The sequence below is a fragment of the Salvelinus fontinalis genome, chromosome 31, assembly GCF_029448725.1.
Source record: "Salvelinus fontinalis isolate EN_2023a chromosome 31, ASM2944872v1, whole genome shotgun sequence".
Taxonomy (NCBI): domain Eukaryota; kingdom Metazoa; phylum Chordata; class Actinopteri; order Salmoniformes; family Salmonidae; genus Salvelinus; species Salvelinus fontinalis.
In genome coordinates this window covers 15215541-15238071 of record NC_074695.1, presented here as the reverse complement: position 1 = coordinate 15238071, position 22531 = coordinate 15215541, and the positions used below count along the sequence as shown (strand labels likewise).

Below are 22531 nucleotides of genomic sequence, written 5' to 3'. Positions count from 1 at the left end.
ATGCGTAAGGCGCGTCTGGTCTCAGTTCCCCTTTGCTTGACATCATGGGAAAATCAAGACCTCAGAAAAAAAATTGGAGACCTCCAAGTCTGGTTCATCCTTGGGAGCAATTTCCAAACGCCTGAAGGTAGCACGTTCTTCTGTACAAACAATAGTATGCAAGTATAAACACCATGGGACCATGCAGCTGTCATACCGCTCAGGAAGGAGACGCGTTCTGTCTCCTAGAGATGAACGTACTTTTGTGTTAAAAGTGCAAATCAATCCCAGAACAAAAGCAAAGGACCTTCGACATAACCTGAAAGGCCGCTCAGCAAGGAAGAAGCCACTGCTCCAAAACCGCCATTAGAAGCCAGACTATGGTTTGCAACTGCACATGGGGACAAAGATTGTAGTTTTTGGAGAAATGTCCTCTGGTCTGATGAAGCAAAAATAGAACTGTTTGGGCATAATGACCATCGTTATGTTTGGACGAAAAAGGGGGGGCTTGCAAGCCGAAGAACACCATCCCAAATGTGAAGCACGGGGGTGGCAGCATCATGTTGTGGGGGTAATTTGTTGCAGGAGGGACTGGTGGTCTTCACAAAATAGATGGCATCATGAGACAGGAAAATTATGTGGATGTATTGAAGCAACATCTCAAGACATTAGTCAGGAAGTTAAAGCTTGGTCGCAAATGGGTCTTCAAAATGGACAATGACCCAAAGCATACTTCCAAAGTTGTGGAAAAATGTCTTAAAGATTTTTTTTAAGTAAACGTATTGGAGTGACCATCACAAAGCCCTGACTTCAATCCTATAGCAAATGTGTGGGCAGAACTGAAAAAGTGTGTGCGAGCAAGGAGGCCCACAAACCTGACTCAGTTACACCAGCTCTGTCAGGAGGAATGTGCCAAAATTCACCCAATGTTTTGTGGGAAGCTTGTGGAAGGCTACCTGAAACGTTTGACCCAAGTTAAACAATTTAAAGGCAATGCTACCAAATACTAATTGAGTATATGTAAACTTCTGACCCACTGGGAATGTGATGAAAGAAATAAAAGCTGAAATAAATCATTCTCTCTACTATCATTCTGACATTTCACATTCTTAAAATAAAGTGGTGATCCTAACTGACCTAAGACAGGGAATTTCTACTCTGATTAAATGTCAGGAATTGTGAAAAACTGAGTTTAAATGTATTTGGCTAAGGTGTATGTAAACTTCCGACTTCAACTATATTACTCCATTACACTGCTGTCCATTATTGATTGCCATTAGTATTTATCTATTTATCCTGCTACTGGTCACAATTACTCCTTTTTACATGTATATATATATATTGCCATTAGTATATTACCATAAGTACTGATATATTCCTGCTACCAGTCACTTTTCAGCCCTGTTTACATGTATATCATACAAGCACTCAACCGCTCCAGTACTCCTACACATTGACCAAGGTACTGACACTGGCCTGTAAATGCTGTACTTGCATTCTCGTGTTTCTAACTCACATCTTAGTTCTTGTGCGGTTTTTCTTGTATTTTTTAAAATTGTATTTTCTATTATTATCTATATTATGATTATCTATATTAGTATTATCTATATTATGATTATGTATATTATTATTATCTATTTTATGATTATCTATATTATTATTATGTATTTTATTAATATATATATGATTATTTATATTATTATTATCTATATTATTATTTATATTATTATTATCTATATTATCAATATTATTAGTATCTATATTATTATTATCAATTTTATCTATATTAATAGTATTATCTATATTATTAGTATCTATATTATGATTATGTATATTATTATTATCTATTTTATGATTATCTATATTAATAGTATGTATATTATTAATATATATATGATTATTTATATTATTATTATCTATATTATTATTTATATTATTATTATCTATATTATTGATATTATTATTATCTATATTATTATTATCAATTTTATCTATATTAATATTATTATCAATATTATTATTATCTATATTATTATTATCTATATTACCTATATTATTATTATCTATATAATTATTATCTATATAATTATTATTATTATCTATATTATTATTATATATATCATCTATATAATTATTATCTATATTATTATTATTATTATCTATATTATTATTATATATCATCTATATTATTATTATCTATATTATTATTATTATCTATAACATCTATATTATTATTATCTATATTATTATTATCTGTATTATTGGTATCTATATTATCAATATTATTATTATCTATATTTTCTATATTATTATTATCTATATTATTATTATCCATTTCATTATTATCTATATTATTATTATCTATATTAGTATTATCTATATCATTATTATCCATATTATTATCTATATTATTATTATCCATTTCATTATTATCTATATCATTATTATCCATATTATTATTATCTATATTATTTATGTTATTATTATCACTGCATTGTTGGGAAACAGCTCTCAAGGTAAGAATTTCCCTGTAACGTTTTCATGTATACTTGTATCAGCAGAAAAAGCCTGCTGATATACATTTGCTTAGTAAGTAAATCTTCAATAACTGAATCCACAACATAGGCAAATCAAAAGAAATGAGCACTAGTTGTTAAGTTATGATAATACATTTTAGTCAATTAGCAGACACTTTTATTGAGAGCGACTTACTTGAGCAATTAGGGCAAAGTGCCTTGCTCAAGGGCACATAGGCAGATTTTTCACCTAGTCGGCTTTAGGATTCAAGCCAGTGAGCTTTCGGTTACTGGCCCAACACTCTTAACCGCTAAGCTACCTGCCACTCATAATAAACTGAAAAAATATATAAACACATGTAAAGTGTTTACACAATTGCATTTTAACGATGGCAATTTGAATGCACAGAGATACCATGACGAGATCCAGAGGCCCATTGTCGTGCCATTCATATGCCGCCAACACCTCATGATTCAGCATGATAATGCATGGCCTCATGTTGCTAGGATCTGTACACAATTCCTGGAAGCTGAAAACGTCCCAGTTTTTCAGTGGCCTGCAAATTCACCAGAAATGCCACGTTGAGCATGTTTGGGATGCTCTGGATTCACGTATAAGACAGCGTGTTCCAGTTCCCGCCAATATCCAGCAACTTCGCATAGCCATTGAAGAGGAGTGGGACAACATTCTACAGGCCACAATCAACAGCCTGATCAACTCTCTGCGAAGGAGATGTGTCGCGCTGCATGATGCAAATGGTGGTCACACCAGATACTGAGTTTTTTCTATCCAAGCCCCTACTTTTTTTTACAATGTATCTGTGACCAATAGATGCATATCTGCATTCCTAGTCATGTGAAATCCATAGATACCGGTTAATTAATTTATTTAAATTGACTGATTTACTTATATGAACTTTATCTCAGTAAAATCTTTGAAATTGTTGCATGTTGCTTTTATATTTTTGTTCAGTATACATTCTGTTATAGTCTAATCCTATCCCTATGATTACATTATGAGATGAATGGAGAAAATGTATCAGTACACAGAGGGCTCAGGATGCATCGTGAATGCTGCTGTATAGTTACACCAATATGAATGAAATTACATTTTGACAATTACAGTTTTTTTTTGACAATTATACAGTAGCCGAGAAATGTCTGCTTTTCCTGTCATTTGTCATACCTACAGGAAATATGCCAGTAGCTTGTGATTTAGACAATGTAGGTTACTGGCTACTGTCAATAATCGCACCTGTGCAGCCCCTGTTGCACCCATAGTCTCCTATGATGACTTGCATCCCTCATTCATTTTGGATTGAAATGAGTCGCACGCACCAGACTACGCTGACGTGGGTGGAGTTCCCTTGGTGAACATGAGTCACCACTGCAGAAGAACAAATCACATTAAGACAAGAACAACAGTAAATAGAATCTATTCAAATACAGCATGGCATTCACACGGCAGCCTTTTATCCTTCTGATGTGAAAGTATAGGTGCTATTTGTAGAGGATCCCTATCGCCTATAGATGGAATCTAACCCCATTCAAAAAGGGAGACCGAATCAATCTCCATTGAATCCAAATTAATCATTATGGAGATGTGAAAAGTGCAGTTCTTACATTATTTATTGAGACAGGGGAAATGTATTCATCCTTGTAGCCAGTGCATCAGACTTTGAAGGCTAAGATATAATTGATCATGATTCAATGATCAACATACGAATAAAGAGGAATTTGAACCGGTGTGGACGAAGTCCCTTCCTACGAAGGATATCTTCTAACACATTCTCTGTTATTCTAGGAGAAAATGTATCGACAGGGTTACGATTGTTGCCTTCTTGGTTGTTGTCATCAAACTGTAGATTCTTTACTGAAGTTGGACTGAGGTGAACGAGGTTGACGGTTGGAGATTTCACTAAATTGTTTTGGATGTCCCTGACAAATTCAAACGTCTTTCTGCTGAACGAGGTTAGTTTTGAATGTTTCTATTGGCTTTTGGGTGTTTTTTTATGGAGGAACAAAAGAATAATCACACAAGGGTTATTGTGTGGTTATGCAAAAATGCATAAATGCAAAAATGCAAAAATGCAAAAATTCTTCACATTCTGTCTCATTTCTGACAGAAAGGAGTGCAGCGGTATATAATGCAAGCGCATGTCCGTTGTGCGAAACTGTTTGGGTTTAACGTTGTGGGGAACCTTGGTTTGTGCGGTCGAGCCTTGAGATGGATAGTTATGGGAGTGTTGTTTCTTTAATTATCATTACAGTGTATTTGACAATAGACAAGTGGGACTATGCATACAGTCTCATGCCTAATGTACAAACAGGAAGTAGGCTATCCCACCATTTGACGCATTAAAGTGTATTTATTGTCTCTTATGCATTAAACATAAACAGTGGGTTGAAGATTAGGTGAGTTAATGGTTGGAGATTATAGCCAAACAGCAACAGATGACAATCTGTTTTATTTCATATTTCATTAATCTATTCATCTGTCTTCTACATCTGTCTTCTATCATCTCACTGGGTGATACTGTCTCTGTGGGAATACTGTCTCTGTGGGGATACTGTCTCTGTGGGGATACTGTCTCTGTGGGGATACTGTCTCTGTGGGGATACTGTCTCTGTGGGGATTACTTCTCTGTGGGGATACTGTCTCTGTGGGGATACTGTCTCTGTGGGGATACTGTCTCTGTGGGGATACTGTCTCTTTGGGGATTACTTCTCTTTGGGGATTACTTCTCTGTGGGGATACTGTCTCTGTGGGGATACTGTCTCTGTGGGGATACTGTCTCTGTGGGGATACTGTCTCTTTGGGGATACTGTCCCTGTGGGGATGCTGTCTCTGTGGGGATACTGTCTCTGTGGGGATACTGTCTCTGTGGGGATACTGTCTCTGTGGGGATACTGTCTCTGTGGGGATACTGTCTCTGTGGGGATACTGTCTCTGTGGGGATGCTGTCTCTGTGGGGATACTGTCTCTGTGGGGATGCTGTCTCTGTGGGGATGCTGTCTCTATGGGGATACTGTCTCTATGGGGATACTGTCGTGACCCCAAACTTTATAATTTGGAGCTATTGACATTTTAAAATATTATCCCATGTACATTGTGTAGTTTACTGATGGTCCCTTACTAGCCCCATAGGAATATTGCATGTCAAACCAAATTGACCATGGGCATTATGATTGAATTGACCATGGGCATTATGATTGAATTGACCATGGACATTATGATTGAATTGACCATGGGCATTATGATTGAATTGACCATGGACATTATGATTGAATTGACCATGGGCATTATGATTGAATTGACCATGGGCATTATGATTGAATTGACCATGGACATTATGATTGAATTGACCATGGACATTATGATTGAATTGACCATGGGCATTATGATTGAATTGACCATGGACATTATGATTGAATTGACCACGGGCATTATGATTGAATTGACCACGGACATTATGATTGAATTGACCATGGACATTATGATTGAATTGACCATGGACATTATGATTGAATTGACCATGGACATTATGATTGAATTGACCATGGACATTATGATTGAATAGACCATGGACATTATGATTGAATAGACCATGGACATTATGATTGAATTGACCATGGACATTATGATTGAATTGACCATGGACATTATGATTGAATTGACCATGGACATTATGATTGAATTGACCATGGACATTATGATTGAATTGACCATGGGCATTATGATTGCGGTCGGGTGCAGCTGCGCGCCGGATTGATGATTACTTGCATGCCAGCTGTGGGCACTCACTCATTCACTCACGTATCATTCATTCACTCACTCACTCACTCATTCAATCACTCACTCACTCATATTGACTCACTCATCACTCACCCACCCTACCACCCAGTTGCCTTCCTCCTGCCACTCCATGCCACTTTCACCAACACAAGCTGTACCTGTCTTGTAACATCTCAGTTTGCGTCCCAAATGGCACCTTATGACCACTTTTGACCAGAGCCCATAGGGAGTAGGGTGCCATTTTCTCTCTACTTTTGACAAGAGCCCATAGGGAATAGGATGCCATGTGGGACGTAACCACTGTACCTGCTGTAATGTCTCAGTCTAATCTACTGAACTAGAGTTCCTCCTGATCCTCAAGGGAGCTTGGCAACCAATCAGCAGGCAGGTCGGTGCCATTTCCCTCCACCCAGAAGTCAGAACGCAGCACCCTCCACCCTTAACTCTGTGCCTTGAAATAGATGTCTCATCCATAATGCACTAGAACCAGTTCTGCAGAGATGGTTAATGGGACAGACAGACTGATGGACTGACACACACACAAACACATATGCGTGTGTGTTCGCAGGCGTTCATACACACACACACACGCACACACACGCACGCACACACACACACACACACACACACACACACACACACACACACACACACACACACACACACACACACACACACACACACACACACACACACACACACACACACACACACACACACACACACACACATACAGTACCAGTCAAAAGTTTGGATACACCTACTCATTCAAGGATTTTTCTTTATTTTTTTACAAATTTATACATTGTAGAATAATCCTCCCCTCAGCAGCCTCCACTGATCCACATCGCTGTATGCTTCAGTTCTCCCTGAGTACATTCTAAGAACATCCATTCTTTCCAGAGCGCCCTTAAAGGGACATTTCTAAAAATGTCTACTTTATATTCATCCTCTCAGCACCAGCCCAACATCAACATACAGTACCAGTCAAAAGTTTGGAAACACCGACTCATTCAAGGGTTTTTCTTTATTTGTACCATTTTCTACATTGTAGAATAATAGTGAAGACATCAAAACAATGAAATAACACATATGGAATCATGTAGTAACCAAAAAATTGTTAAACACTCTTGGCATTCTCTCAACCAGCTTCATGAGGTTGCCACCTGGAATGCATTTCAATTAACAGGTTAATTTGTGGAATTTCTTTCCTTCTTAATGCGTTTGAGCCAATCAGTTGTGTTGTGACAAGGTATGGGGGGTATACAGAAGAAAGCCCTATTTGGCAAAAGACCAAGTCCATATTATGTCAAGAACAGCTCAAATAAGCAAAGAGAAAAGAGAGTCTATCATTACTTTAAGACATGAAGGTCAGTCAATCCGGAAAATTTCAAGAAAGTTTCTTCAAGTGTAGTCGCTATGATGAAACTGGCTCTCATGAGGACCGCCACAGGAAAGGGAGACCCAGAGTTTCCTCTGCTGCAGAGGATAAGTTCATTAGAGTTAACTGCACCTCAGATTGCAGCCCAAATAAATGCTTCACAGAGTTCAAGTAACAGACACATCTCAACATCAACTGTTCAGGGGAGACTGCATGAATCAGATCTTCATGGTCGAATTGCAGCAAAGAAACCACTACTTAAGGACACCAATAAGAAGAAGAGACTTGCTTGGGCCAAGAAACACGAGCAATGAACATTAGACCGGTGGAAATCTGTCCTTTGGTCTGATGATTTTTGGTTCCAACCGCCGTGTCTTTGTGAGATGCAGAGTAGGTGAACAGATGTGTGGTTCCCAACGTGAAGCATGGAGGAGGAGGTGTGATGATGTGGGGGTGCTTTGCTGGTGACACTGTCAGTGATTAATTCAAAGCACACTTAACCAGCATGGCTACCACAGCATTCTGGAGCGATACACCATCCTATCTGGTTTGCACTTAGTGGGACTATCATTTGTTTTTCAACAGGACAATTACCCAACACACCTCCAGTGTCATCGATGGCCATCCGGCGTACACGGTGTACGCCCACGGGGCAGGAGTTTCTAGTACCTGGTTGACTGGGAGGGTTATGGCCCAGAGGAGAGGTGCTGGGTCCCCGCTAGAGACATCCTGGACCCAGCCCTCATTAACCGAATTCCACCGCCGGCACCCCGGTCAACCAGGTATGTGCCCAGGTAGGATGCCAGGTAGGATGCCAGGTAGGATGCCAGGTAGGATGCCAGGTAGGGCGCAAAAACCAGCGTTGTTGTTCTCAGCTCCTGCTTTTCCCAGTCTCTCTTTTTCTCGCCCTCCTGGTTTTGACCCTTGCCTGTCCTGACTCTGAGCCCACCTGCCTGACCACTCTGCCTGCCCCTGACCCCAAGCCTGCCTGACCACTCTGCCTGCCCCTGACCCCAAGCCTGCCTGACCACTCTGCCTGCCCCTGACCCCAAGCCTGCCTGACCACTCTGCCTGCCCCTGACCCCAAGCCTGCCTGACCACTCTGCCTGCCCCTGACCCCAAGCCTGCCTGCCGTCCTGTAACTTTGCCCACCTCTGGATTATTGTCCTCTGCCTACCCTGACCCTGAGCCTGCCTGCCGTCCTGTACCGTTGCCTCATCTCTGGTTTACTGACCCCTGCCTGCCTTGACCTGTCTATTGCCTTCCCCTGTTGGATTATTAAACCATTGTTAATTCGACGTGTCTGCATCTGGGTCATACCTTCATACCTGATATCTGGCCTCCACAATCACCCAACCTCAACCCAATTGAGATGGTTTGGGATGAGTTGGAGTGAAGGAAAAGCAGCCAACAAGTGCTCAGCATATGTGGGAACTCCTTCAAGACTGTTGGAAAAGCATTCCACGTGAAGCTGGATAAGAGAATGCCAAGAGTGTGCAAAGCTGCCATCAAGGCAAAGGGTGGCTACTTTGAAGAATCTAAAATCTAAAATATACAGTATTTTGATTTGTTTAACACTTTCATGGTTACTACATGATTCTATTCCATCATTATTATTCTACAATGTAGAAAATAGTAAAAATAAAGAAAAACCCTTGAATGAGTAGGTGTGTCCAAACTTTTGACTGGTATTGTACACTGTACACACACTCACAGATGGTTCATGGGACAGACAGAAAGGGACTGATAGATCTGGGATAAAAAAAACTATTTGAAATCTTTCAAATTCTTTTAGCTTTTGCTTTTGCCTGTCTGGAGTGTCAGATGGGTGGGGTTTGCAGTTTTGTAACTATAGTATTGGTTCAGTTGTGCCAGGCAAGCTCAATCAAGCCCAGCTTAAGTATTTGAGATGATTTCAAATAGTATTTGATCCCAGGTCTGCTGACAGATATCTGCACTGAAATGTTTTAGTGAATGTGCAGTGATAGGTACTTGATTCAAGTTTTCCTTGCTGCTCGTAAAAAATCAATTACCAGGAATTGGTATAAAGTTGAAGCCCCAAAATCTGAAGAATTGCAAAGTATAGTAAAACAAATCTTTATTATGGAAAGCTTGACATATGCCTTAAGACTTGTAAACACCTGTATTTGAAAGCAAAGGGGAGAAATGGATAACGTTCACAAACCAGGATGACCTGGTTAAGTAAATATACCTTGGTAACAATTCAATACTGTAATTGTATACTTATCTTGTACAGTATATTGTACTGTAGCTAATTCCTGTTCTTTTTCTGATGTTTTTCTATTTTGCTTTTTTTGCTGTAATGATTTTGTTGTCATTGGCAAAGGCAAATAAAATGTATGTAAACAAATTAATAAAAATGATTAGGTGCAGCTCACAGCATGGGAATTCACTGCCAACCCAGAAACAGGGAGTCATCTATTTCTCTCCGTCTCCCCCACTCTCTCTTTCTCTTTCTCTCTTTCTCTCTGAGTGCAAAACATTGTGGAGGGAGTTTAGCTTTTAAGCCCTTTGTTCATGTTTTATTCACATCATACTGCTCATACGGAATTAAAATGTATGTTCCCCTACTCTCTTCTCTTCCTTTCCAGCAACCTGCTCTATAAATTATGAATCTTAAACTTCACTGGAAATTTCTCATAGACTTCTTCAGTCTTAAATGTAAGCTATGACGTCAATTGGTGCCATCTTGGTTCACTAGGACGTTTGTTGTGGATTTTACACCATATGGAGTTGTGGAAATGTTCAAATGAAGTGTGTGTGTGTGTGTGTGTGTGTGTGTGTGTGTGTGTGTGTGTGTGTGTGTGTGTGTGTGTGTGTGTGTGTGTGTGTGTGTGTGTGTGTGTGTGTGTGTGTGTGTGTGTGTGTGTGTGTGTGTGTGTGTGTGTGTGTGTGTGTGTGTGTGAAGCGTAGCAACAGGCTCAGTGGGATTGTTGAGTTGAGGGATTGACTGTTCTCGGTTGTGTTCCCTAGAACAAACACACACACGGGCCCCTGACATGGTAGCGCAACGGAGGGTCTGTCAGTGTACAGCCAGCTGTGACATCCAAAGAACAGAGCACACACACACACACACACACACACACACACACACACACACACACACACACACACACACACACACACACACACACGCACACACTGGGGAGCCTGACTCTTCCATCTCCCTACCACCACTACACTGTCTCCTGTCTTGTCCTTTACTTCATACAGTTTGGCCATTCAACTCCATGGTGGTTGGGAGAGGTTTGTGAGAAGAGTTTCAAGTGGCTGTGCTAGTGGTTTTGCTGTTAACTTGTGTCTTTGGTTCTTGTATCTGGTACTTGTACATAGTTTGATGGAAGGCTGTTCCAGTGAAACTGGTATATTGTTTCTCCTAGCCACTGTGCCTTTGCCTCTGCAGTGCTTGCTGTTTGGGGGTTTAGATGGGTGTCTATAAAGCACTTTGTGACAACTGCTGATGCAAAAGGGCTTTATAACATACATTTGATTGATTTATTGACTGGTGCCTGCTTACCTGCTTACTTTCTCACTTGATTTGAATTGATCCTTGGAGATATGTTTGGGATGTGTTTGTGGTGTTGTATTCTAGCTTGAAATATGCTCATTAATGTTACCATACTAGAACGTATTATGTATAAGGAATGTATAGGTTGGGGTCGATGAAGGGTGGATAGGAACTTGGTGTATGGAAAGTTACTGAGTGAGACAAGGGGAAGTGCAGAAAGGTCATATTCTGTTCCATGTTCCTAAGGAGGGAGCCGAAGGGCAACAGTTAGTCTCTGATAAGGCAGGCCAGCTGAGGACCTAGGGAGGAGCGAGGAATTTGGCTCGAGGTCAAGTCAACAGATGAAGTGAGAAGAAACTTCTGGGGGGGGGGTCAGAGGGGTCCACCACAACGACCCTCCTACTACAGTCCTATCTCACACATATACACGTTCACGCCCATGAAAGGTTCTAGAATCAGGCAGGGCCATGACTACACCAGTGAGAGGAACCAATTAAGTTCCTGACTAGCAACAGAGATGTATTGGCTGTCTAGATGTGTAAGGAGTCCACTCCGCCTAGTAGGAGGTTATAAATATATGTGCTTGTGTAATCATGTCTTGTCTTTGCAGCTGTATGACCCAGTTGGTGAATAAACTTGGTTTGAGCTTTTTCTAGTCGTCTGTTTGAGTTATTATGCTGTTTGTTCAGAACATAACAGTGGCAAATAATAGTTGTTTGAGAATGCACCTCCCTCACTAACAGTTCTAACTGTACGGTTCTCTCATTAAACAACACTGTAATGAACTCTGATTATCTTACAGTAACAAAGGATCTGAATATACATACTTATTTTTTTATACTAAAATGATAGAAGGAGATTAGCCACACAATGTGGCACTACTGTAACAAAACTAAATACGGCTTATCGAACTGGTCCGTTCCTCTTCACATGTTCAATGTTGAGAAGCTGCAGAGGAATAGTCTCCGGGTGGCTAAGAATATAACAGTTCAGGTAGTGATAGAGGTAAAAGAATGACGATGAAGAAGAAGAGAGAGGGGGATAAAGGAACAAAAGAGTGTAAGATAGGATGGAAAGAAAGGAGCCCTAATGACGTGGCAAAGGGTTGTGTCTTGGAGAGAGGGAGAGGGAGAGGGAGAGCGAGAGAGGGAGGAGGGGGAAGAGAGAGATAGAGAAAGAGGGATAGACTGCTTCCAAGCACGGTACAGTACACTTCACCGCTACCCTGGAGAGAGAGAGAACACCATGACTGAGTAGCAGCGCGAGAGAGAGAAAGAAAGAGAGCGAGGGAGAGAGCACTCTCTTCCTACCCTCAACTGAGTAAGTACCCAGCCTATTCGACATCGCTTTCTCTCTCAAGACTATTCAGCTGCTTCTCTTCTACTCTATTATCTCTGGTCATTCATTCTGCAGAGAACAGAACATTCATAGTGGTTTTTTTTTCTTGATTTGTTTTTATATTTAAACTTGGGAGTATTTTCTTCTTTCTTTATCAAGATTATACCCATCAAAATCTGAAAAGAGTTGATCTACCAGTACATCGAGATGAAAATAGAATCTTATCACCTTCCTATATCGGCTACCGCTTCTGTTAATATGTTTAGCACTCTGGGGCAATCTCCTGGGTAGCGGCTTTAGGAATGTGGTGGTGTGGTGATAAGGGGTGCAACTGTGCATGTTAAGCAATATAAAATCTGATTGAATATTTCATTTTTCCTTCACTCACTCAGTATTATCAGTCTGATGTCCGGTGACATGGTCCTTGCTACATTGCTGATATTGCTGGTGAATGGTTCTGGTGTATTCTGGGATATTAGTTGGAGAATACGGGGTGGGTTAGTGCTGTTCTGTGCAGTTGCTGAGGAGAGACAGGGCAGGTGTGGAGAAGAAGCTTTGCTGAGGGGCGTACAGTATACTGGCTGGTATATCTCACTTTCTCCTCTCTGTGCTGCATGTGTGTGTGTGTGCGTGCGTGCGTGCGTGTGTGTGTGTGTGTGATGCACTCAGTGTGTGTGCGCTCAGTGTGGGTGTGTTTGTGTGTGTGCACTCAGTGTGTATGTGTGTGCACTCAGTGTGTGTGTGTGTGTGTGTGTGTGTGTGTGTGTGTGTGTGTGTGTGTGTGTGTGTGTGTGTGTGTGTGTGTGTGTGTGTGTGTGTGTGTGTGTGTGTGTGTGTGTGTGTGTGTGTGTGTGTGTGCACGCTCAGGGTGTGGGGGTGTGTGTGTGTGTGCACTCAGTGTGTATGTGTGTGCACTCAGTGTGTGTGCGCTCAGTGTGTGTGTGTGTGTGTGTGCTCAGTGTGTGCTCAGTGTGTGTGTGTGTGTGTGTGTGTGTGTGTGTGTGTGTGTGTGTGTGTGTGTGTGTGTGTGTGTGTGTGTGTGTGTGTGTGTGTGTGTGTGTGTGTGTGTGTGTGTGTGTGTGTGTGCGCTCTGTTCTTTGGATGTCACAGCTGGCTGTACACTGACAGACCCTCCGTTGCGCTACCATGTCAGGGGCCCGTGTGTGTGTTTGTTCTAGGGAACACAACCGAGAACAGTCAATCCCTCAACTCAACAATCCCACTGAGCGTGTGTGTGTGTGTGTGTGTGTGTGTGCGTGCGTGCGTGCGTGCGTGCATGTGTGTGTGCGCTCAGTGTGTGTGTGTGTGTGTGTGTGCTCAGTGTGTGTGTGTGTGCACTGAGTGTGTGCACTGATTGTGTGTGTCCTCTGTGTGTGTGCTCAGTGTGTGTGGCATGCACTCAGTGTGCGTGTGCGCTCAATGTGTGTGTGCTCAGGTTGTCTGTGTTCAGTGTGTGTGTGAGTGTGCTGTGCGTGGGGGGACGGAGTGCATTTGGGACTGCTAGGCTTCCTCTGTGGGGTCAATTAAGTACTGCATGAGACAGATCACTAAAAGCCTGTCCCGTGAGGAGTGCTTTGTGTGTGTGTGTGTGTGTGTGTGTGTGTGTGTGTGTGTGTGTGTGTGTGTGTGTGTGTGTGTGTGTGTGTGTGTGTGTGTGTGTGTGTGTGTGTGTGTGTGTGTGTGTGTGTGTGTGTGTGTGTGTGTGTGTGTGTGTGTGTGTGTGTGTGTGTGTGTGTGCGTGCGTGCGTTCAAGCGTGCGTGCAAGCATGCATGTTTGCTTATGTGTGTGTGTGCACGTGTGTGTATGTATTTTGTGTGTGTGTGCATTGGTGTATGTGTACCTGCGTGTGTGCCCGTGTGTTTGTGTGTGAGTACTGGCGTGTCAGTGTGCAATGCTTTGATTACATTTGATGAACTAGCACAGTTCCTGTCTCTCGCTGCCTCTTTCCTGTCTCTCTTTCCTGTCTCAAGAAAGATGCTCTCTAGTCACTCTGCAGGTAATTTTCTATTGGAATACTTCATGGAAATATAATGGAAATATGTTCCGTCTATAAAGCTGGTTACACTTTATAGTAACTTTAATGAATAAGCCATTATACCTGCTTATAAATGTTTCTAAATCCTTTACATGCTTAATTTTGAAACATTATAAAGGCTCATACATGCTTATAACAAGTTAGAAAGCATTATACATACCCTATATTTTACACATCACCAATTCACCAAGCTGAATGACATGACCAGTTCCCCCATTACTAGAACCTCCATCCACTGACAGGTTCTCCAGGGCTAGAACCTCCATCCACTGACAGGTTCTCCAGGGTTAGAACCCCCATCCACTGACAGGTTCTCCAGGGCTGGAACCCCCATCCACTGACAGGTTCTCCAGGGCTGGAACCCCCATCCACTGACAGGTTCTCCAGGGCTGGAACCCCCATCCACTGACAGGTTCTCCAGGGCTGGAACCCCCATCCACTGACATGTTTCCCAGGGCTAGAATCGTCATGCCAACTACACTCATTGTTGAGTGTGACATAGGCTATTGTAGCTGAGTGCCATGCATTCAGTATAAACCTTATCCATAATAGTATAACATCTGACTTAGATAAAGGATACGATTTGAACGATTTTTTAGAGGGGAACAATATACAAGACCAGTCTTTGACTAGTTTTTACATTGTAGAATAATAGTGAAGACATCAAAACTATGAAATAACACATATGGAATCATGTAGTAACCAAGAAAGTGTTAAACAAATGAAAATATATTTTATGTTTGAGATTCTTCAAAGTAGCCACCGTTGGTCTTGATGACAGCTACGTAGCGTATTCCTCTGTCTATGTAGTATATGTCTCTGTCTACGTATGTCTCTGTTTATGTAGTGTACGTCTCTGTCTATGTAGTGTATGTCTCTGTCTATGTAGTATATGTCTCTGTCTATGTAGTATATGTCTCTGTCTATGTAGTGTATGTCTCTGTCTATGTAGTGTATGTCTATGTCTATGTAGTGTATATTTCTGTGTATGTAGTGTATGTCTCTGTGTATGCCTTATTCATTAAATGTTTCTTCCTAATGATTCATCCAGGCTGTATCACAACCGGCCGTGATTGGGAGTCCCATAGAGCGGGGCACAATTGTCCCAGCGTCGTCCGGGTTTGGCCGGGGTAGGACGTCATTGTAAATAAGAATTTGTTTTTAACTGACTTGCCAAATTAAATAAAGGTTAAAAAAAAATTTGAATAAAAAAAATATATAATAATAATTGCATCAGGAATATTTCTAGTCGTAACTGGAGAAGACACACCTATTTTTAACAGCTGGCATACAGGCAGACGTGTGTGTGCATGTTTGTGTCTGTGTGTGTCTGTGTGTGTGTGCATGTTTGTGTCTGTGTGTGTATGTGTGTGTCTGTGTCTGTGTCTGTGTCTGTGTCTGTGTCTGTGTTCCAAGTTTAAGTTTTATTAGTTGTACATACGGGATACCTCATGCTCCGATACCGTCTACCCGACGATAAGTGAGAGAACAGCTCATGGCTGGGGTGTGTGGGATCCTTGATGTTGCTGCGTGACTTTCTCAGGCACTGTTTTGAGTAGATGTCCTTGTCACGTTCCTGACCTTATTTGCCTTTGTTTTACTTTGTTTAGTTGGTCAGGACGTGAGCTGGGTGGGTAGTCTATGTTATGTGTTTCTATGTTTAGGTTCATTGGTAATTAGCCTTATATGGTTCTCAATCAGGGACAGGTGTTTGACGTTTCCTCTGATTGAGAACCATATAAAGGTAGGCTGTTCACATTGTTTGTTTGTGGGTGATTGTCTTCCGTGTCTGTATGTATGTTCGTACCACACGGGACTGTAGCGTTTGTTTGTAGTCTGTACCTGTTTGTGCATTCTTCGTGTATTTGTAAGTTCTCATGTTTTAGGTCAGTCTACGTCGTTTATTTGTTTTGTAGTTTATTCAAGTGTTCTTCGTGTTTCGTCTTCATTTAATAAATCATTATGTATTCATCACCCGCTGCACCTTGGTCCGCTCATTCACCACAAGACGACCGTTACAGTCCTGGATAGGTGGGAGCACGGTCCCAGAGATTTACTGGGCTGTCTTCACCACCCACTGGAGGGTGGAGTCGTGGACGGAGCAATTCTCATACCAGGCCGTGATCCAACCAGTCAGGACGCTCTCGATGGTGCAGCGGTAGTATTTTGAGAGGGCCTGGGGCGGCATTCCAAATTTCTTCAGCCGCCTTAGGAAGTAGAGGCGCTGTTGCGCACTCTTGACAAGAGTGGTGGTGTTGTTGGTCCAAGTCAAGTCCTTGGTGATGTGGACACTGAGGAACATAAAACTGCTGATTCTCTCTACTGCAGTCCCGTTGATGTGGATCAGAGGCATGTTCCCTCCTCTGCTTCCTGAAGTCAACAATCAACTCCTTTGTTTTGTTGACGTTGAGGGAGAGGTTGTTGTCATGACTCGTCGTTGTTGGTAATCAGGCCTACAACCGTGGTGTCGTCAGCAAACTTGATGATGGAGTTGGGGTCATGTAAAGCCACGCAGTGAACAGGGAGTACAGCAGAGGACTGAGGACACACCCCTTAGGGGCCCAGTGTTTAGAGTCAGTGTGTAGAAGGTGTAGTTGCCAATTCTCACAGCCTGTGGTCTGCCTGTCAGGAAGTCCAGGATCCAGTTGCAGAGGGTGGTCTCCAGACCCAGGGCTCTGAGCTTGGTGTCGAGCTTGGAGGGAACAATATTGTTGAATGCTGAACAACATTCTCACGTAGGTGTTCCTCTTGTCCAGATGTTTTACTGCTGTGTGAATACGGTTGGCATTTGTGTGTGTGTGTGTGTGTGTGTGTGGTGTGTGTGTGTGTGTGTGTGTGTGTGTGTGTGTGTGTGTGTGTGTGTGTGTGTGTGTGTGTGTGTGTGAGTGTGAGTGTGAGTGTGAGTGTGCGTGTGCGTGTGCGTGTGCGTGTGCGTGTGCGCCTGCCTGCCTGCCTGCCTGCGTGCGTGCGTGCGTGCGTGTGGTTGGAAGGAGGGAGGAACACTTGTCTTTGAGAGTTGAGTGTCCTTGGTGTGGAAGCAGAGAAGCTAGGCTAGGACAGCTCACTACTGGAGAGAGATGAGCTATGCAGAGATGCATTGTTGTTGTGTCACGATGGTGGTGGTAGTGCATTGGAAAGACACACACACAAAGAAACACAAACACACCCACACAGAGTCAGGCAGGCGTACAGTAAGCAAGCAGTGTACGGAAACCTTAGATCAGGGAAGGACATGGAGAGGCGATGATGATGATGATGATGATGATGATGATGATGATGATGATGATGATGATGATGATGATGATGATGATGATGATGATGATGATGATGATGATGATGATGATGATGATGATGATGATGATGATGATCGGCTCGTTGGCCTGGTCCTGACTGCTTAGGACAGGATGAAGGATGAATATGCGTGTCTCTCATCTTTCTCTTCATGTCTAGATCCCTTTGCGTTGTCAGGGGACTCTCTCTGGGTCCAGTTGAACTTCCTCTGTCTGTAATTATATTTATGTTAGGTCACATGCTTCCAATTGGCTCATTCATCCCTCCTCTCCCCTGTTACTAGTCCCCATGCAGGTCATTGCTGTAAATGAGAATGTGTTCTCAGTCAACTTACCTGGTAAAATAGGGGTACAAACATCAAATCAAATCAAATCACATTTTATTGGTCACATACACATGGTTAGCAGATGTTATTGTGAGAGTTGCAAAATGCTTGTGCTTCTAGTTCCGACAGTGCAGTAATATCTAACAACTAATCTAATGGAATATATACATATATTAATATATGGATGAGCAATGACCGAGCGACATAGGCAAGATGCAATAGATGGTATAAAGTACAGTATATACATATGAGATGAGTAATGCAAGATATGTAAACATTATTAAAGTGCCATTAAGTGACTAGTGATCCATTTATTTATGATTTCAAGTATGTATGTAGGCAGTAGCCTCTCTGTGTTAGTGATGGCTGTTTAACAGTCTGATGGCCTTGACATAGAAACTGTTTTTCAGTATCTCCGTCCGTGACCTCCCGTGTGGCGCAGTGGTCTAGGGCACTGCATCGCAGTGCTAGCTGCGCCACCAGAGTCTCTGGGTTTGCGCCCAGGCTGGGCTGGGTTCGCGCCCAGGCTCTGTCGCAGCCGGCCGCAACCGGGAGGTCCGTAGGGCGATGCACAATTGGCATAGCGTCGTCCGGGGTTAGGGAGGGTTTGGCCGGTAGGGATATCCTTGTCTCCTTGTCTCAGTATGTAAAATGTAATAAAATGTATGCACTCTACTGTAAGTCGCTCTGGATAAGAGCGTCTGCTAAATGAGAAAAATGTAAATGTAATGTAACTTTAATGCACCTGTACTGTCCTCGCCTTCTGGATGGTAGCGGGGTGAACAGGCAGTGGCTCGGGTGGTTGCTGTCCTTGATGATTTTGGCCTTCCTGTGACATCGGGTACTGTAGGTGTCCTGGAGGGCAAGTAGTTTGCCCCCGGTGATGCGTTGTGCAGACCCTCTGGAAAGCCCTGCGTTTATGGGCGGTGCAGTTGCCGTACCAGGCGGTGATGCAGCCCGACAGGATGCTCTCAATTGTGCATCTGTAAAAGTTTGTGGGGGTTTTAGGTGACAAGCCACATTTCTTCAGCCTCCTGAGGTTGAAGAGGCGCTGTTGGACCATTTTAGTTTGTCCGTGGTGTGTACGTCGAGGAACTTAAAACTTTCCACCTTCTCCAATGCTGTCCCATCAACGTGGATAGGGGGGTGCTCCCTGTGCTGTTTTCTAAAGTCCACGATCATCTCTTTTGTTTAGTTGACGTTGAGTGAGAGGTGGTTTTCCTGATACCACACTCCGAGTGCCCTCACCTCCTCCCTATAGGCTGTCTCGTCGTTCTTGGTATTCAAGCCCACTGCTGTTGTGTCTTCTGAAAACTGAGTTGGAGGCGTGCATGGCCACGCAGTCATGGGTGAAAAGGGAGTACAGGAGGGGGCTAAGCACGCACCCTTGTGGGGCCCCAGTGTTGAGGATCAGCGAAGTGTTGAGGATTGCACAGGGTGGAGTTGAGACCCAGGGCTTCAAGCTTAATGATGAGTTTGGAGGGTACTATGGTGTTGAATGCTGAGCTGTAGTCAATGAACAGCATTCTTACATAGGTATTTCTCTTGTCCAGATGGTATAGGGCAGTGTGCAGTGTGATGGCGATTGCATTGTCTGTGGACCTATTGGGGTGGTAAGCAAATTGAAGTAGGTCTTGGGTAACGGTGGAGGTGATGTGATCCTTGACTAGTTTCTTAAAGCACTTGATGACAGAAGTGAGGGGCGATAGTCATTTAGTTCAGTTACCTTTGCCTTCTTGGGAACAGGAACAATGCTGGCCATCTTGAAGCATGTGGGGACAGCAGACTGGGATAGGGAGAGATTGAATATGTCCATAAACACACTAGCCAGCTGGTCTGCGCATGCTCTGAAGACGCGGCTAGGGATGCCGTCTGGGCTGGCAGCCTTGCGAGGGTTTACACGTTTAAATGTCTTACTCACATCGGCCACGGAGAAGGAGAGCCCATAGTCCTTGGTAGCGGGCCGTGTCAGTGGCACTGTATTATCCTCAAAGCGGGCAAAGAAGGTGTCTGGAAGTTTAGTTTGTCTGGAAGCAAGTTGTCTAGGTCCGTGACGTGGCTGGTTTTCTTTTTGTACTCCATGATTGTCTGTAGACCCTGCCACATATGTCTCGTGTCTGAGCCGTTGAATTTCGACTCCACTTTGTCTCTATACTGACATTTCGCTTGTTTGATTTCCTTGCTGAGAGAATAACTACACTGTTTGTATTTGGCTATATACCCAGTCACCTTTCCATGGTTAGATGGGGTGGTTCGTGCTTTCAGTTTTGTGCGAATGCCGCCATCTATCCACGGTTTCTGGTTTGGGTAGGTTTTAATAGTCACAGTGGGTACAACATCTCCTATGCACTTCCTTATAAACTCACTCACAGAATCAGCGTATAAATACATTTTATTCTCTGAGGCTACCCGGAACATGTCTCAGTCCGCGAGATCAAGACAATTTTGAAGCGTGGATTCCGATTGGTCAGACCAGCGTTGAATGGTCCTCATCAGGGTACATCCTGTTTGAATTTCTGCCTATAGGAAGGGAGGAGCAAAATGGAGTCGTGGTCAGATTTGCCAAAGGGAGGGCGGGGAAGGGCCTTGTATGCATCGCGGAAGTTAGAGTAGCAGTGATCCAGTGTTTTGCCAGTGCGAGTGCTACAATCAATATGCTGATAGAATTTAGGTAGCCTTGTTCTCAAATTTGCTTTGTTAAAATCCCCAGATACAATAAATGCAGCCTCAGGATATATGGTTTCCACTTTCCATAAAGTCCAGTGAAGTTCCTTGAGGGCTATCGTGGTATCGGCTTAAGGGGGCATATACACGGCTGTGACAATAACCGTCGAGAATTCTGTTTGGAGATAATAAGGTCGGCATTTGATTGTGAGGAATTCTAGGTCAGGTGAATAAAAGGGCATGAGTTCTTGTATGTTGTTACAATTACAACATGAGTCGTTAATCATGAAACATACACCACCACCCTTCCCGGAGAGATGTTTATTTCTGTCGGCGCGACACACAAAGAATCCCGGTGGCTGTACCGACTCCGACAGCAAATCCCGAGTGAGACATGTTTCCGTGAGACAGAGTATGTTACAATCCCTGTTGTCTCTCTGTAAAGCAACCCGTCACATTGGGTAGCTGGGTGACAAGTACTGCTGCTCTAACAGAGGGGGTTCAGTGAATCATGCTTGTGATTCAGCGTTACCTTGCCTGAGACCTGAAGACTTGTGTTAGCTCCCTGAGATGATGCCTAGGGCTTTAGCTCTGCAGGTTAAGACAATCGAGTTGAACATCTTCTGTCTGTAATGCTATTCCAGATCACATGAACACATGTTCCGGTGCTCTGCTGGGTGTGTCAAAGACCTACAAGTCCCTCTGGGTACCTGGTTGACAGGATTACCTCTGGTCTTGTACAGAGGGACTGATTCCTCTACTGGCTCGGGTACTTTCTTTTTTTCCAGGAAGGTTCTAGCAACCAGGGGTGCAACTTTCACTGGGGACGAGGGGGACATGCCCCATTCTGAAATTGCATCCCCCCCCCCCCCCCACAGTTTTATCATTAGAATGTGATACAAAACGCTCCTGCTAGCAACTATGGTGGATGTGTAACCAGGCCAGCACAGGATAGCTTGGCTCCACACCAGGCCAGGGTTGTGGACTGGAGTGGAGGAACAGGTCAAATCACACCCAGGCCAGGGTTGTGGACTGGAGTGGAGGAACAGGTCAAATCACACCCAGGCCAGGGTTGTGGACTGGAGTGGAGGAACAGGTCAAATCACACCCAGGCCAGGGTTGTGGACTGGAGTGGAGGAACAGGTCAAATCACACCCAGACCAGGGTTGTGGACTGGAGTGGAGGAACAGGTCAAATCACACCCAGGCCAGGGTTGTGGACTGGAGTGGAGGAACAGGTCAAATCACACCCAGGCCAGGGTTGTGGACTGGAGTGGAGGAACAGGTCAAATCACACCCAGACCAGGGTTGTGGACTGGAGTGGAGGAACAGGTCAAATCACACCCAGGCCAGGGTTGTGGACTGGAGTGGAGGAACAGGTCAAATCACACCCAGGCCAGGGTTGTGGACTGGAGTGGAGGAACAGGTCAAATCACACCCAGGCCAAGGTTGTGGACTGGAGTGGAGGAACAGGTCAAATCACACCCAGGCCAGGGTTGTGGACTGGAGTGGAGGAACAGGTCAAATCACACCCAGGCCAAGGGTTGTGGACTGGAGTGGAGGAACAGGTCAAATCACACCCAGGCCAGGGTTGTGGACTGGAGTGGAGGAACAGGTCAAATCACACCCAGGCCAAGGGTTGTGGACTGGAGTGGAGGAACAGGTCAAATCACACCC

At 43.4% G+C, this 22531-nt stretch overlaps 1 protein-coding gene across 1 annotated transcript in view; it reads left to right on the top strand.

Moving 5' to 3' along the window:
* The first annotated feature begins 3945 nt into the window (after nucleotides 1–3945).
* The window catches only part of LOC129829631 (voltage-dependent L-type calcium channel subunit beta-4-like), a 52245-nt gene continuing 33659 nt past the window's right edge, over nucleotides 3946–22531 (top strand). The window contains exon 1 of the mRNA XM_055891441.1: nucleotides 3946–4466. Within this exon, the coding sequence (XP_055747416.1) occupies nucleotides 4428–4466 (39 nt within the window). The 5' untranslated portion in view covers nucleotides 3946–4427. The remainder of the gene's footprint in view (nucleotides 4467–22531) is intronic.